This window comes from Molothrus ater, chromosome 36 (assembly GCF_012460135.2).
Source record: "Molothrus ater isolate BHLD 08-10-18 breed brown headed cowbird chromosome 36, BPBGC_Mater_1.1, whole genome shotgun sequence".
NCBI classification, from domain to species: domain Eukaryota; kingdom Metazoa; phylum Chordata; class Aves; order Passeriformes; family Icteridae; genus Molothrus; species Molothrus ater.
Window position 1 is genome coordinate 104,358 of NC_071663.1, and position 16,461 is coordinate 120,818.

At 56.6% G+C, this 16,461-nt stretch overlaps 1 protein-coding gene across 1 annotated transcript in view; it reads right to left on the bottom strand.

Annotated features, from left to right (window-relative positions):
* The window catches only part of LOC118697434 (DNA (cytosine-5)-methyltransferase 1-like), a 30,945-nt gene that overhangs the window by 4,275 nt on the left and 10,209 nt on the right, over positions 1–16,461 (bottom strand). Inside the window, exons 13-29 of the mRNA XM_036400057.2 lie at positions 16,247–16,398; positions 15,102–15,289; positions 14,088–14,277; positions 13,095–13,192; positions 12,862–13,009; positions 12,005–12,120; positions 11,105–11,306; positions 10,883–11,016; positions 10,617–10,790; positions 8,898–9,119; positions 7,551–7,743; positions 6,490–6,580; positions 5,697–5,828; positions 4,465–4,747; positions 3,166–3,307; positions 1,779–1,945; positions 604–781 (exon numbers count right to left, since the gene is read on the bottom strand). Coding sequence (XP_036255950.1) covers positions 604–781; positions 1,779–1,945; positions 3,166–3,307; positions 4,465–4,747; positions 5,697–5,828; positions 6,490–6,580; positions 7,551–7,743; positions 8,898–9,119; positions 10,617–10,790; positions 10,883–11,016; positions 11,105–11,306; positions 12,005–12,120; positions 12,862–13,009; positions 13,095–13,192; positions 14,088–14,277; positions 15,102–15,289; positions 16,247–16,398 — 2,810 coding nt within the window. The remainder of the gene's footprint in view (positions 1–603; positions 782–1,778; positions 1,946–3,165; positions 3,308–4,464; positions 4,748–5,696; positions 5,829–6,489; positions 6,581–7,550; positions 7,744–8,897; positions 9,120–10,616; positions 10,791–10,882; positions 11,017–11,104; positions 11,307–12,004; positions 12,121–12,861; positions 13,010–13,094; positions 13,193–14,087; positions 14,278–15,101; positions 15,290–16,246; positions 16,399–16,461) is intronic.

Below are 16,461 nucleotides of genomic sequence, written 5' to 3' on the forward strand. Positions count from 1 at the left end.
CACCAATGGGGGACGTTGGGCACCATTGGGGGACGTTGGCCATCAGTGGGGGACATTGGGCACCATTGGGGGATGTTGGGCATCATTGGGTGACGTTGGGCATCAATGGGGGACATTGGGGGATGCTGGGCAGCATTAGGGGACGTTGGGCATCAATGGCAGATGTTGAGCACCATTGGGGGATGTTGGGGGATCTTGGGCACCACTGTGGGGTGTTGGACACCAATGGGGGATGTTGGACCCCAACAGGGGACGTTGGGCATCAATGGGGGACGTTGGGCACCACCAGTGATTGCTGGGCACCATTCCACAATTCCCAGCACCCCCACCATTCCCAGCACCTCCACCATTCCCACCATCTCCACCATTCCCAGCACCTCCACCATTCCCAAATCCACCATTCCCAGCACCTCCACAATTCCCAGCACCCCCACCATTCCCAGCACCTCCACCATTCCCACCACCATTCCCACCAGTTCCCACGGTTCCCCATCCCGATTTTGGGCACGGCCACCCCAGGAAGCCGCGGGGCCGCTCCGGCACGACCCGGCGGGACCTGGTGGATCCCGTTCCCACCGTTCCCACCATTCCCACCGTTCCCACCTTGCAGATGTGATCCCTGAGGATGGGCTGGTACTGGGAGCCGCGGATCTGGCGCTGGAACCACGACTGGGGCTCGCCGTTGTAGGAGATCTCCAGCGCCGAGGCGCCGTTCCGGATCTCCGGCAGGTCCGACATCGTGTCCCGCACCGTGATGGTGCGGAACGGGCCCGAGTACGTCCTGGGGGGCACGGAATCCCCAACTTGGAATTCCCAACTTGGAACCCCCAATTCAAAATTCCCAACTTGGAACCCACAACTCGGAACCCCCAACTCGGAATTCCCAACTCGAAATCCCCAACTTGGATCTCCCAACTTGGATTTCCCAACTCAGAATTCCTGACCTGGAGCTCCCAGCTTGGATATCCCAGCTCACAATTCCCAGCTCAGAATTCCCAACTTGGATTTCCCGACTTGGAGCTCCCAATTCAGAACTCCCAAGTTGGAAGTCCCAGCTCAGATTTCCCAGCTCGGAATTCCCAACCTGGAGCTCCCAACTTGGAATTCCCAACCTGGAACTCCCAACTCAGAATTCCCAACACCAAAATTCCCAAACCGGAATTCCCAACACAGAATCCCCAATTCCCAACTCAAAATCCCCAATTCCCAAGTGCCAAATCCCCAATATCGAATCCCAAAGTGCCAAATCCCCAACTCAGAATTCCCAGTTCCCAACACAGAATCCCCAAGTGCCAAATCCCCAACATCAAATCCTAAAGTGCCGAATTCCCAAACTGGAATTCCCAACTCAGAATTCCCAATTCCCAAGTGCCAAATCCCCAACATCGAATCCCAAAGTGCCGAATTCCCAACTCAGAATCCCCAGTTCCCAACACAGAATCCCCAAGTGCCAAATTCCCAACACTGGAATTCCCAAGTGCCAAATTCCCAACACCGGAATTCCCAACTCAGAATTCCCAATTCCCAAGTGCCAAATCCCCAACATCGAATCCCAAAGTGCCAAATTCCCAACTCAGAATCCCCAGTTCCCAACACAGAATCCCCAAGTGCCAAATTCCCAACACTGGAATTCCCAAGTGCCAAATTCCCAAACTGGAATTCCCAACACAGAATCCCCAGTTCCCAAGTGCCGAATTCCCAAACCGGAATTCCCATCGGGTTCCCGGTGTTTCCCGGTGTTTCCCGGTGTTTCCCGGTGTCCCCGGGCTCCCACCCACCGGGTGATGTTGCTGACGAATTTCTTGTCGTCCACCACGACGCTGAGCTGGCAGGCGCGGGGGGCGAACACGTGCAGGGGCTCGGGGAACATGGGCAGCTTCTCGCCCGGCGCCGCCGCCAGCACGATGGCACGGCGCCGCGTCTGCGCCACGCCGTACTGCCCGGCCTGAGGGGACAAAGGGGACAATGCTGTCACCATGGGGACACCGAGCCTGAGGGGCCACCCCAAGGGACGATGGCACGGCGCCGCGTCTGCGCCACGCCGTACTGCCCGGCCTGAGGGGACAAAGGGGACAATGCTGTCACCATGGGGACACCGAGCCTGAGGGGCCACCCCAAGGGACGATGGCACGGCGCCGCGTCTGCGCCACGCCGTACTGCCCGGCCTGAGGGGACAAAGGGGACAGTGCTGTCACCATGGGGACACCGAGCCTGAGGGGCCATCCCAGGGACACTGCCCGGCCTGAGGGGACAACCCCATTGTCACCATGGGGACACAGCCAGGGCCACCCCAAGGGACAATGGCACGGCGCCGCGTCTGCGCCACGCCCTACTGCCCGGCCTGAGGGGACAAAGGGGACAGTGCTGTCACCATGGGGACACCGAGCCTGAGGAGCCACCCCAAGGGACGATGGCACGGTGCTGCGTCTGCGCCACGCCCTACTGCCCGGCCTGAGGGGACAGTGCTGTCACCATGGGGACACAGCCAGGGCCACCCCAGGAACACTGCCTGGCCTGAGGGGACAACCCCATTGTCACCATGGGGACACAGCCAGGGCCACCCCATTGTCACCATGGGGACACAGAAACAGAGCCACCCGAAGGGACACTGCCTGGCCTGAGGGGACAGTGCTGTCACCATGGGGACACCGAGCCTGAGGGGCCACCCCAGGGACACTGCCCAGCCTGAGGGGACAACCCCATTGTCACCATGGGGACACCGAGCCAGGGCCAAGCCAGGGGACACTGCCAGGGCCACCCCAGGGGACGGGTCTGCCTCTGGAGGGGACGGGTCTGCCTTTCTGCCTTTGGAGGGGACAGTTCCTGTGGTGGCCATGGCCATGTGGAGCCCTCATGGAGATGGGAAGGTCCCCAGAGCCACCTGAGGGGTCTTTGGAGGGGACAATTCCTGAGGGACAGGGATGGGAATGTCCCCAGAGCCACCCAAGGGGACAATTCCTCCTTTGGAGGGGACAATTCCTGAGGGACAGGGGTGGGAATGTCCCCAAAGCCACCCAAGGGGTCAATCCCCCCTTTGAAGGACCCAACTGGGAATCGGCCAATCCCAACTCCTTTGGGAACGTCCCCAGGGTGCAACACAACCAAGGTTCCTCAGGGTGCCAAAAAAGGGGTTTTTTCCCCCAAAAGCAGCCCTGGAGACCCTACCTGGAGCACCCCGAAGGTGCACTGGTAGCCCATGCGCACCAGGCAGCGCAGGGTCAGCTTGAGCACCATGGACCTCTTGAAGGACACGAAATTCCGGACGTTCTCCAGCAGGAAGAAGCGCGGCCGGTAATAATCGCAGTAGCTGCGGGGACAGAGGGGTGGCCAAGGGACTTCTGACAGGGTCTCACCCCAAAAATCCCCTCCATCACCCCAAAAATCCCATCCACATCCATGAGGGGACACCAGATGGGGTCCCACCACCCAAAAACCCCCTCCACACCCACCAGAGGACACCAGACAGGGTCTCACCTCCCAAAATCCCTTCCAACCCCACAAGGGTACAACACTGTGGTCCCACCACCCAAAAATCCCCTCCAACCCCATGAGGGGACACCAGATGTGGTCCCACCTCCCAAAAACCCCTCCAACCCCACAAGGGGACATCAGATGGAGTTCCACCTGCCCAACAACCCCCTCCAACCCCACAAGGGGACACCAGATGTGGTCCCACCACCCAAAAATCCCCTCCAACCCCATGAGGGGACACCAGATGTGGTCCCACCTGCCCAAAAACCCCTCCAAACCCACCTTGGGACACCAGACGTGGTCCCACCACCCAAAAACCCCCTCCACACCCACCTTGGGACATCAGATGGAGTTCCACCTGCCCAGAAACCCCTTCCACACCCACCTTGGGACACCAGATGGGGTCCCACCACCCAAAAACCCCCTCCACACCCACCAGAGGACACCAGACAGGGTCTCACCTCCCAAAATCCCTTCCAACCCTACAAGGGTACAACAATGTGGTCCCACCTGCCCAACAACCCCCTCCAACCCCATGAGGGGACACCAGATGTGGTCCCACCTGCCCAGAAACTCCTCCAAACCCACCTTGGGACACCAGATGTGGTCCCACCACCCAGAAACCCCTCCAACCCCACCTTGGGACACCAGATGTGGTCCCACCTGCCCAGAAACCCCTCCAACCCCATGAGGGGACACCAGATGTGGTCCCACCACCCAAAAACCCCTCCAACCCCATGAGGGGACACCAGATGTGGTCCCACCTCCCAAAAACCCCTCCAACCCCACAAGGGGACACCAGATGTGGTCCCACCTGCCCAAAAACCCCTCCAAACCCACCTTGGGACACCAGATGTGGTCCCACCTCCCAAAATCCTCTCCACACCCACCTTGGGACAGCAGATGTGGTCCCACCTGCCCAAAAACCCCTCCAACCCCATGAGGGGACACCAGATGTGGTCCCACCTGCCCAGAACCGCCCTGCAGACCCACCTGAGGAAGGAGACCACCAGGGAGTTCTTGAACTTGGAGTAGGTGCGGGAGTTGAAGCGGTTCATGCCGCTGAAGCCCTGGCACGGGGGGCCACCACAGAGCATCTCCACGTCGCCCTTCTGGGGCAGCTTCTGGCCCAAGGAGTTGGTCTTCTCGCCGGCCATGACCAGCTTGAGGAGCACGTTGCAGTCCTCGGTGAACACCGTGGTGCCGGGGTTGTTGAGCCGGAACGCCTGCGCCGCCGGCTCCCACATCTCGATGGCCCAGAGCGTCTCCGAGACACCTGAGGGCACGGCCGGGGCGGGTGAGGATGGTCAGGGATGGGTGGGAATGGTCAGTGATGGACAGGGATGGTCAGGGATGGGTGAGGGTGGCCAGGGATGGTCAGGGATGGGTGGGAATGGTCAGGAATGGTCAGGGATGGTCAGGGATGGGTGGGAATGGTCAGGGATGGCCAGGGATGGTCAGGGATGGGTGGGAATGGTCAGAGTTGAGTGGGAATGGTCAAGGATGGTCAGGGATGGGTGGGAATGGTCAGAGTTGGGTGGGAATGGCCAGGGGTGGTCAGAGATGGGTGGGAATGGTCAGTGATGGACAGGGATGGACAGGGATGGGAGAGGGTGGCCAGGGATGGGCACTGGGAATGGTCAGTGATGGTCAGAGATGGGTGGGAATGACCACGGTTGGGTGGAAATGCCCAGAACTGTGTGGGAATGGTCAGAGATGGCCAGGGATGGTCAGGGTTGGGTGGCAATGACCACGGTTGGGTGGGAATGACCACGGTTGGGTGGCAATGACCACAGTTGGGTAGGAATGACCATGGTTGGGTGGGAATGGTCAGAGTTGGGTGGGAATGTCCATGGTTGGGTGGCAATGACCACGGGTGGGTGGCAATGACCACGGTTGGGTGGGAATGGTCAGGAATGGGTCGCAATGACCACGGTTGGGTGGCAATGACCACGGTTGGGTAGGAATGGTCAGGAATGGGTGGGAATGACCACGGTTGGGTGGCAATGGTCAGAATTGGGTCGCAATGACCACGGTTGGGTGGGAATGTCCATGGTTGGGTGGCAATGACCATGGTTGGGTGGCAATGACCACGGTTGGGTGTGAACGCCCAGACCCAGGTGGGAACACCCAAGGCCGGGCACTGCGAACCTCCAGCAGATTTGCCAACCCCTGGGACCCTTCCCACGCCTTCCCAAGCCCCAGCTCCACCAGCTGGACCTCACCTGCCTGGTGGAAGCCCTCGGAGAGGCCTCCACAGCCGGAGAACACGTCCAGGGTCCTCAGCTTGGGCACCTGCAGCTTGGCCGGCTCCTGCTCGCTCGGCTCCGCGCTCACCGCCCTCCCCTTGCCCTTCCCTGCCAAAAACCCGGCCAGGGACGGGTCAGGGCTTGCTCTTCCTCCTTCTCATCTTCCTCTGGGAATCCATCGCCTCCCAGACCCTCTTAGGCCGCTTTTTTACCCATTTTCTGCCCAATTTTTACCAAATTTCTGCCCCGTTTTACCATTTTTCTGCCCTATTTTACACATTTTCTGCCCCTTTTTTTACCCATTTTCTGCCCCTTTCCCAGCCTCTTCCCCACCTCTTTTCCATCCCATTTTCTGCCCTTTTTTTACCCATTTTCTGTCCAATTTCACCCATCTTCTGCCCCGGTTTTTTGCCCATTTTCTGCCCCTTTCCCACCCCTTTTCCACTCCATTTTCCAGCCTCACCTTTCCCTTTCCCCTTCCCCTTCCCTTTTTACCTTTTTACCCATTTTTACCCATTTTTTACCCATTCCCCTTTTTACCCATTTTTACCCATTTTCTGCCCCTTTTCCAGCCCCTACCCCACCTCTTTTCCACCCGGTTTTTCTGCCCCTTTTTACCCATTTTCTGCCCCATATTCAGCCCCTTCCCCACCTCTCTTCTGCCCTATTTTCGCTCATTTTCTGCCCCTTTTTTACTCATTTTCTGTCCCTTTTCCACCCCTTTTTCTGCCCTTTTCCCACCCATTTCCCACCCCTTTTCCAGCCTCACCTTTCCCTTTCCCCTTCCCCTTCCCTTTGTTCCCGGAGCTCCGGGCATGGTTGGGAGGATCCTCAAAGCTCTTGGTTTTGGCGTTGTAAGCCTGGGAAAAAAAAACAAACAAAAATCCCAATTTCACCAGAACTCCAAATTTTGCTCCATCCCTGGCGTCTCCAGACCCCCAGGAACTCATCCAGACCCTTGAAAACCCAGTTTAGTACCCAAGATTCGCCTCCCCAAAATCTCAGAACCGGCTCCAAATCCAACCCTTCAATGAAAAACCACCAAGAACCCCAATTTCACTTCATCCCTGGTGTCTCCAGACCTCCGGGAACTCATCCAGATCCTTGAAAACCCAGTTTAGCACCCAAAATTTGCTCCCCCAAATCTCAGAACCAGCTCCAAATCCAACCCTTCAATGAAAAACCACCCAGAACTCCACTTCATCCCTGGTGTCTCCAGACCTCTGGGAACTCATCCAGACCCTTGAAAATCCAGATTAGTACCCAGGATTCACTCCCCAAAATCTCAGAACCGGCTCCAAATCCAGCCCCCTACCACGGAACACCAGAACCCCAAATTTTGCTCCATCCCTGGTGTCTCCAGACCCCCAGGAACTCATCCAGACCCTTGAAAACCCAGTTTAGCACCCAAAATTTGCTCCCCCAAAATCTCAGAACCGGCTCCAAATCCAACCCTTCAATGAAAAACCACCAAGAACCCCAATTTCACTTCATCCCTGGTGTCTCCAGACCTCCGGGAACTCATCCAGACCCTTGAAAACCCAGTTTAGCACCCAAGATTCGCCTCCCCAAAATCTCAGAACCGGCTCCAAATCCAGCCCCCTACCACGGAACACCAGGACCCCGAATTTTGCTCCATCCCTGGTCTCTCCAGACCCCCAGGAACTCATCCAAACCCTTGAAAACCCAGTTTAGCACCCAAGATTCGCCTCCCCAAAATCTCAGAACCGGCTCCAAATCCAGCCCCCTATCACGGAACACCAGAACCCCAAACTTTGCTCCGTCCCAGGTGTCCCCTCCTCCATCCCTGGGGCCTCTCCTGTCCCTCACCTCCAGGAAGTAGAAGCGGTCCAGGCCCCCGGCCGAGTAGTCCTGGATGCTCTCGGTCAGGTCCTCTCCGTAGACCACGGAGCAGCGGCCCTGGACCGCCCGGAACTCCACAGTGGCCTCCTCGTCGCTCCAGTAGAGCAGGTTGATGTCGGCGTGGTAGCTCGCCTTGGTGGACTTGTGGGTGTTCTCGGGCCTGGAAGTTTCCAGAAGAACGCCGGGGTTATGGGGCGGGGGGAAAAGCCCCGAGGTGGGCGCTCCTCGTGGTGGGGTTGGGGCGTGGAGAGGGGGGTTTGGGGTGGGGTGGAGGGAAGGTTGGAGGTGGGATGGGGAGTGGATTGAGGGAAAAGGGGTTTTTAGGGAGGCGGAGGTGTCCAGAGATGTCCAAAAATGTTCTGAGATGTTCAAAGAGCGCCCACGACATCCGAAGATGAATCGAGATGTTCCAGGACAGCCAAAAATGTCCCAAAATATCAAAAGATACCCCAAAAAAAATCCAAAGACATCTCAAGATGTCCCAGGACATCAAAAAATGCCCCAAAATATCGAAAGATACCCCAAAAATCCAAAGACATCTCAAGACGTCCCAGGACATAAAAAAATGTCCCAAAATATCCAAAGATACCCAAAAAAATCCAAAGACATCTCAAGATGTCCCAGGACATCAAAAAATGTCCCAAAATATCCAAAGACACCCCCAAAAAAATCAAAGAAATCCAAAGATGTCTCAAGATGCTCCAGGACATCCAAAAATGTCCCAAAATATCTAAAAATGCCCAAAAAAATCCAAAGACATCCAAAGAAGTCCAAAGACATCTCAAGATGCTCCAGGACATCCAAAAATGTCCCAAAATATCCAAAGATACACAAAAAAATCCAAAGACACCAAGAGAACTCTAAAGACATCTCAAGACATCCCAGGACAGCCAAAAAAGTCCCAAAATATCCAAAAATACCCCAAAAAATCCGAAGAAGTCCAAAGACATCTCAAGACATCCAAAGATGCCCCACCAGGATCACCCAAGTCCGTGGATTTCCACCCCAACTCCCAGCACCGCTCGTGCCACCGACCCCAAATCCTCATCAACTCTGGGACCACCTTTCCCAACTTTGGGAAAAACCCTCACGGATTTGGGGACAAAATTCCCAATTTTGAGGCCAACCAGCCTCACCAAGTCTGGGACAACCCTCCCGGTTTAGGGACAGCTCCTCCAACTGGGAAGGTCCGGCAAGGACCGTCCAAATCATGAAGTCAACCAAGAGCCTCCAAAACTTCAAGCCACCAAAATCGACTTCCACCGCCGACTCCAAACCTCCCCAAAACGCCCCAGAAGCGCCCGGATTCGGCACCTGTAGAACTTGTAGATGCAGAGCTTGATGTCGGCCTCGTTGGGCTTGCCGTTGCCGCGGAGGCTGCAGAAGATGCTCTTGATGCGGCCCACGCGGAACGGGTCGGGCGCGTCCAGGTTGCTGCCCTTGATGTACTCCGAGTACTTGCGGTAGTGCTCGGGGTGCAGCTCCTCGTCCACCGCCTCCTTCTTGGGCCTCTTGGCCGGGCTGGCCGGCTTCACGCTGGCGAGATCGGGAGAAACGGCCCCAAAACGTCGGCACGGGGAGGTGGGGGCGGTGGAGGGTGGAGTTAGGGGGGTCTTGGAGGGGTTTTATGGACTTGAGTTGGGTTTGTGCACCAAAAGTTGGGTGGAGAGTTGGAATCTGGGGGTCTTGGAGGGGTTTTATGGACTTGAGTTGGGTTTGTGCACCAAAAGTTGGAATTTGGGGGTCTTGGAGGGGTTTTATAGACTTGAGTTGGGTTTGTGCACCAAAAGTTGGGTGGAGAGCTGGAATTGAAGGTTCTTGGAGGGGTTTTATGGACTTGAGTTGGGTTTGTGCACCAAAAGTTGGAATTTGGGGGTCTTGGAGGGGTTTTATAGACTTGAGTTGGGTTTGTGCACCAAAAGTTGGGTGGAGAGCTGGAATTGAAGGTTCTTGGAGGGGTTTTATGGACTTGAGTTGGGTTTGTCCACCAAAAGTTGGGTGGAGAGTTGGAATTGAAGGTTCTTAGAGGGGTTTTATGGACTTGAGTTGGGTTTGTGCACCAAAAGTTGGGTGGAGAGCAGGAATTTGGGGGTCTTGGAGGGGTTTTATGGACTTGAGTTAGGTTTGTCCACCAAAAGTTGGGTGGAGAGCTGGAATTGAAGGTTCTTGGAGGGGTTTTATAGACTTGAGTTGGGTTTGTCCACCAAAAGTTGGAATTTGGGGATCTTGGAGGGGTTTTATAGACTTGAGTTGGGTTTGTCCACCAAAAGTTGGAATTTGGGGATCTTGGAGGGGTTTTATAGACTTGAGTTGGGTTTGTCCACCAAAAGTTGGGTGGAGAGCTGGAATTTGGGGGTCTCGGAGGGGTTTTATGGACTTGAGTTGGGTTTGTGCACCAAAAGTTGGGTGGAGAGTTGGAATTGAAGGTTCTTGGAGGGGTTTTATAGACTTGAGTTGGGTTTGTCCACCAAAAGTTGGGTGGAGAGTTGGAATTGAAGGTTCTTGGAGGGGTTTTATGGACTTGAGTTGGGTTTGTCCACCAAAAGTTGGAATCTGGGGGTCTTGGAGGGGTTTTATGGACTTGAGTTGGGTTTGTGCACCAAAAGTTGGGTGGAGAGCTGGAATTGAAGGTTCTTGGAGGGGTTTTCCAGCCTTGAGCCCAATTTTTTTGTCAAAAGTTGGGTGAAAATTTGGAATTAAGAGATCTTGGGGAGGTTTTAGAGCCTTAACTCCATAATTCCAATTTATCCCCCCAAAACTGGGTTAAAATTTGGAACTCAGGGTCTTCAGAGGGATCTCCCAACTTTAAATCTCCGACCCTGCAATTCCCAAATTCCAATTCACCCCCCAAAAACACAGCTCCAGGATCATCCCACCAGAGCCACCTCTCAATGAAACAAATCAAAACCAAAACTGGGGTAACTTTGATGCCAAACTTCTGGAAATTCAGGACACCAGACCTCCCATTCACAGGTGGGAGAAAACCCCAAAACCCCAAAATCTCACCCCAAAGGTGAGATCCTCTAAGCCCACCTGAAGGAGAAGGCATCTGGCAGCAGGTAGACGCCGTCCCCAACCCGGTACTGGACGCCGTTCTTGGTGGCCACGGCGTAGAACATCTTCCCATCGGCCTCCTCCAGCGGCTCGGCCACCTTGGGGATCTCCTTGTGCCTCACCTCGTCCAGGCGTGCGCAGCTCATGCAGAACCTGCTGGGACACCACCAGGTTCTCCCCAAAAAAAATTCCATTTTTGAGGTGGGAAGAAGCCAAAACTTGGAGTTTTCCACCCAAAAACTGACTTGTACTTGTTGTCCTCGGTGGGCTGCGTGCTGGGCGGGCTCTCGAAGCGCGCGTACTCCTGGTCGTACCACATCTGGTAGAAGTAGGTCCTCCCATCGTCCTCCACCATCTTGATCTCCGTGTCCAGCCCGCCCTGGAGGACAGAGAGCAGCGGGGTGGCCGGGCTGGGCGGCGCTGACCGGCGCGGGCGGGTCCAGCTGTTCCCACCTCCGTGTCCCCACCTCCATGGCCCAGTTGTCCGAGGGCGCCTTGTAGATGACGTTGACCTTGCCGTGGATGTAGGAGAGCTGCATGTCCTCGCACTCGTCCACCAGGAACAGCTCCAGAGGGTCCGAGGTGGCCCCCAGGACGGTGTCCGAGCCCGGGCAGAACCAGTGGGCGTGGAACATCTGGCCACTGCTGTCCTCCCACATGGCCGTCACCCTGAGGGGTGGCACGGTGTGAGAGGGGATGTCCCCGTGTCCCCAAGCCATGGGAGAATGGAGAGCCCACCTGGGCAGGTGGGATCATCAGGGGTGTCCCCAGCCCATAGGACTGGGGAGAGCCCACCTGGGCAGGTGGGATCATTGGGGACATCCCCATGTCCCCAACCCATGGGAGAATGGAGAGCCCACCTGGGCAGGTGGGATCATTGGGGACATCCCCATGTCACCAATCCCATGGGAGAATGGAGAGCCCACCTGGGCAGGTGGGATCATCAGGGGTGTCCCCAACCCATGGGAGAATGGAGAGCCCACCTGGGCAGGTGGGATCATTGGGGACATCCCCATGTCCCCAACCCCATGGGAGAATGGAGAGCCCACCTGGGCAGGTGGGATCATCAGGGGTGTCCCCAGCCCATAGGACTGGGGAGAGCCCACCTGGGCAGGTGGGATCATCCCCATGTCCCCATCCCCATGGGAGAACAGAGAGCCCACCTGGCCAGGTGGGATCATCAGGGACATCCCCATGTCCCCAACCCATAGGAAGACGAAGAACCCACCTGGGCAGGTAGAGGGGCTCGGTGGGGATGTCCCCATATCCCCACCCCTGTGTGAACATGGAGAACCCACCTGGGCAGGTAGAGGGGTTGGTGGGGATGTCCCCATATCCCCACCCCTGTGTGCACATGGAGAACCCACCTGGCCAGGTAGAGGGGCTTGGTGGGGTCGTCGGGGCTCACGGACACACAGTCTCCCACCTCCAGCGTCTCGGAGTCGATGCAGACGCGTTGGTAAAAATCCTTCTTGCCATCGCTCTGCGGGGCACGGGGGCGTTACAGGTACGGCCTCACCTGGATGAGGTCCTCACCTGGATGGGTCCTCACCTGGATGGGTTCCCCCATCCATGAGATCCGACTCTGGCCTCACCTGGATGGGTTCCCCTCACCTGGATGGGTTCCCCTCACCTGGATGGGTTCTCCATCCATGAGATCCAACTCTGGCCTCACCTGGATGGGTTCATTCACCCCTAAGATCCGACTCTGGCCTCACCTGGATGGGTTCCCCTCACCTGGATGGGTTCCCCTCACCTGGATGGGTTCTCCATCCACGAGATCCAACTCTGGCCTCACCTGGATTGGGCCCTCACCTGGATGGGCTCTCCTCACCTGGATGGGTTCCCTCATCCATGAGATCCAACTCTAACCTCACCTGGATGGGTTCTCCTCACCTGGATGGGTTCCCTCATCCATGAGATCCAACTCTAACCTCACCTGGATGGGTTCCCCTCACCTGTATGGGTTCTCCATCCACGAGATCCAACTCTGGCCTCACCTGGATTGGGCCCTCACCTGGATGGGCTCTCCTCACCTGGATGGGCTCTCCTCACCTGGATGGGCTCCCTCATCCATGAGATCCAACTCTAACCTCACCTGGATGGGTTCTCCTCACCTGGATGGGTTCTCCCACCTTGCCAGATCCCCTCACCTGGATGTGTCCCCTCACCTGGACGTGTCCCCTCACCTTTCCAGGCCCCCTCACCTGCCCAGGTGCCTCACCTTGATGGGCTCCCCCACCCAGGAGATCCGGCTCTTGTTCTGCTTCTTCTTGCGGCCCTGGAGCATCTTCTTGGGCGAGGGCATCTCGGGGATGTTGTCATCGACCTCCTCATCCTCATCCGCCTCCCGCACCGCCAGGTTGGGACACCTGGGAGGTCACCGGGGGCGTCACCGGGGATGGGGACATCGGGGACATCGGGGACATTGGGGACATCGGGGACAGGGCCACCCACCTCCTCTGCAGACACGCCTGCTTGCTGCGGCCACTGCCACCGAACTTGACCATGTTCTGGCACGCCTTGCACTTGCCACACTCGGGCTGCTGGCACACCTGGCACGGGACGGGGACACCGGTGACACCGGGAACGCCCCTCCACGATCAACTCAACCAACTCATGATGTTGATGCTGGCCAAGGTTGGAAGATCTTCCAAAACCAAGCAGCCAACCCGTGACACTGACATTGACCAAGGCTAGAAAAGCTCTCCAAGATCAACCCAGCCTATGGTAATAACTTTGACCAAGACTGGAGGAGACCTTCATGACCAACCAACCCAACCCAACCCATGACACTGGCGTTGACCAAGGCCGGAAAAGCTCTCGGAGATCGACCCAACCCCTGACAATAGCACTGACCAAGATTGGAAGACTCTCCCAGATCAGCCAACCCAACCCAGGAAGGTGACACTGACCAGCACTGGGAGTCCTTCAAGACCAACCAACCCAACCCAACCCAACCCATGACACCGGCGTTGACCAAGGCTGAAAAAGCCCTTCCAAGATCAACCCAGCCTATGATAATAACTTTGACCAAGACTGGAAAACTCTCCAAGATCAGCCAACCCAACCCAGGGAGGTGATGTTGACCAAGACTGGAAGAGACCTTCAAGACCAACCAACCCAACCCATGATGCTGATATTGACCAAGACTGGAAGAGACCTTCAAGACCAACCACCCAAACCCATGATGCTGATATTGACCAAGACTGGAGGAGACCTTCAAAACCAACCAATCCAACCCATGATGCTGATATTGACCAACACTGCGCGTCCTTCAAAACCAACCAACCCAATCCAACCCATGACGCTGATATTGACCAAGACTGGAAGAGTCCTTCAAAACCAACCAACCCAATCCAACCCATGACGTTGACCAAGGGCTGGAAGACCTTTCAACACCAACCACCCAAACCCACCCCCGCCGCCCCGCCGGTGACCCGCGGTCACCTCGCAGACGCCGCAGCGCCGGCGCTTGGTGGCGTTCTCCTTGTCCTCCTCGCGCTCGTCCTTCTCGATCTGCTCCGAGAAGAAGGTGTCGAAGATGAGGTACACCAGCTTGGTGGTGGTGGCCTTGGTAGGACCCTTGTCCTTGTCGATGCGCGTGGGGTGGCGGATGGCCTGGCGCCGCACGGCTCGCCTGCGGCACGGGGACAGCGCTCAGGCCACGCCCAGGGGCGGGGACACCACCCCAGGGACCCCCACAGGTGCCGGGCGAGGTCCCCAAAAGGTGAGGATGGATTTTGGGGACCCAACCCAGCGTCCTTCCCCTTCTGGAGCAGCACCAGGTTTGGGTTTGCCCAGTTTTGGGAGGGTCTTCCCAATTTTGGGAGAATCGTCCCAATTTTGGGAGGGTTTTCCCAATTTCGGGAGGGTTTTTGTGATCTTGGGAGGATCTTCCCAATTTTGGGAGAATTGTCCCAATTTTGGGAGAATTGTCCCAGTTTTGACAGTGTTTTGTGACCTTGGGAGGATCCTCCCAATTCTGGGAGACCAAGGAACCCCCACAGGTGCTAGGTGAGGTCCCCAAAAGGTGTGGATGGATTCTGGGGACCCAACCCAGCGTCCTTCTCCCTCTGAAGCAACACCAGGTTTGGGTTTGCCCAGTTTTGGGAGGATCTTCCCAATTTTGGGAGGGTTTTTGTGATCTTGGGAGGATCTTCCCAATTTTGGGAGAATTGTCCCAGTTTTTGACAGTGTTTTGTGATCTTGGGTGGATCTTCCCAATTTTGGGAGAATTGTCCCAGTTTTGGGAGGACCTTCCCAATTTTGGGAGGGTTTTTGTGATCTTGGGAGGATCTTCCCAATTTTGGGAGGGTTTCTGCTCTGATTCCCAGCACTTCTCTCTCACTACTGAACCCAAATCCTCACCAGTTTTGGGCAAATTTTTCTACTTTCGAGGTCCCAATTCCCAGATTCTGGTCGGATTTTCCTGATTTTGGGTTTTTTGCCCCCAGACCTCACCTCTTGCCCAGGGTGACCCCGGCCAGCTTGATGAGGTCCCTCATGCAGGGCGTGATGAGCACCGGGGGCTCGTCGCTGTCGCCGGCCTCGTCGTAGCTCTCCACCTGCTCCACCACGAACTGGGCGTGGCGCAGCAGCGAGTCCTCCGTGAAACGGTTGAAGTTGAGCCCCGCCGGCGGCACCGTGGTCTGGGGGAGGTTGGGAAGGGTTGGAGATGGTTGGGAAGGGTTGGAGATGGCCAGGAATGGTTGGGGATGGTCTCTGACCCCTCCCCAGATCACCCATTCCAAGGGTCACCAAGGTTGGGAAGGGTTGGAGATGGTTGGAGATGGTTTGGGATGGTTGGGAAGAGTTGGGGATGGTTGGGAATGGTTGGAGATGGTTTGGGATGGTTGGAAAGTGTTGGGGATGGTTGGGAAGGGTTGGAGATGGTTGGGAAGGGTTGGGAAGGGTTGGAGATGGTTGGGAAGGGTTGGGAAGGGTTGGAGATGGTTTGGGATGGTTTGGAAGGGTTGGGAAGGGCTGGGGATGGTTGGGAAGGGTTGAGGATGGTTTGGGATGGTTGGGAAGGGTTGGAGATGGTTGGGAAGGGTTGGGGATGGTTGGAGATGGTTTAGAAGGATTGGGATGGTTTAGAAGGGCTGGGGATGGTTTAGAAGGGTTGGAGATGGTTGGGAAGGGTCGGGATGGTTGGGAATGTTTGGAGATGGTTGGGAATGTTTGGAGATGGTTGGGAAGGGCTGGGATGGTTGGGAAGGGTTGGAGATGGTTGGGAATGTTTGGAGATGGTTGGGAAGGGTGGGGATGGTTGGGAATGTTTGGAGATGGTTGGGAAGGGTCGGAGATGGTTGGGAAGGGTCGGGATGGTTGGGAAGGGTTGGAGATGGTTGGGAATGTTTGGAGATGGTTGGGAAGGGCTGGGATGGTTGGGAAGGGTTGGAGATGGTTGGGAACGTTTGGAGATGGTTGGGAAGGGTCGGAGATGGTTGGGAAGGGTCGGAGATGGTTGGGAAGGGTCGGGATGGTTGGGAAGGGTTGGAGATGGTTGGGAATGTTTGGGGATGGTTGGGAATGTTTGGAGATGGTTGGGAATGTTTGGAGATGGTTGGGAAGGGTCGGGATGGTCTCTGCGGTGGCACCGTCACCTCGATCTTGTTGAGCAGGTCCTCGTAGCTGACGTGGCGGTTGTTCTGCAGGAACTCCACCACGATCTTGCTCATGTAGATCTTCTCCTGCATCAGCGCGAAGGTGGGCGCGTACTCCTCGCTCGGCTCCATCAGGATGTAGTCGGCAAAAGCTGGGGGAAAAAACCCAAAATTGGGGGAATTTGGGGAAAAATGGGGGGTTTTGGGTGGGGGGT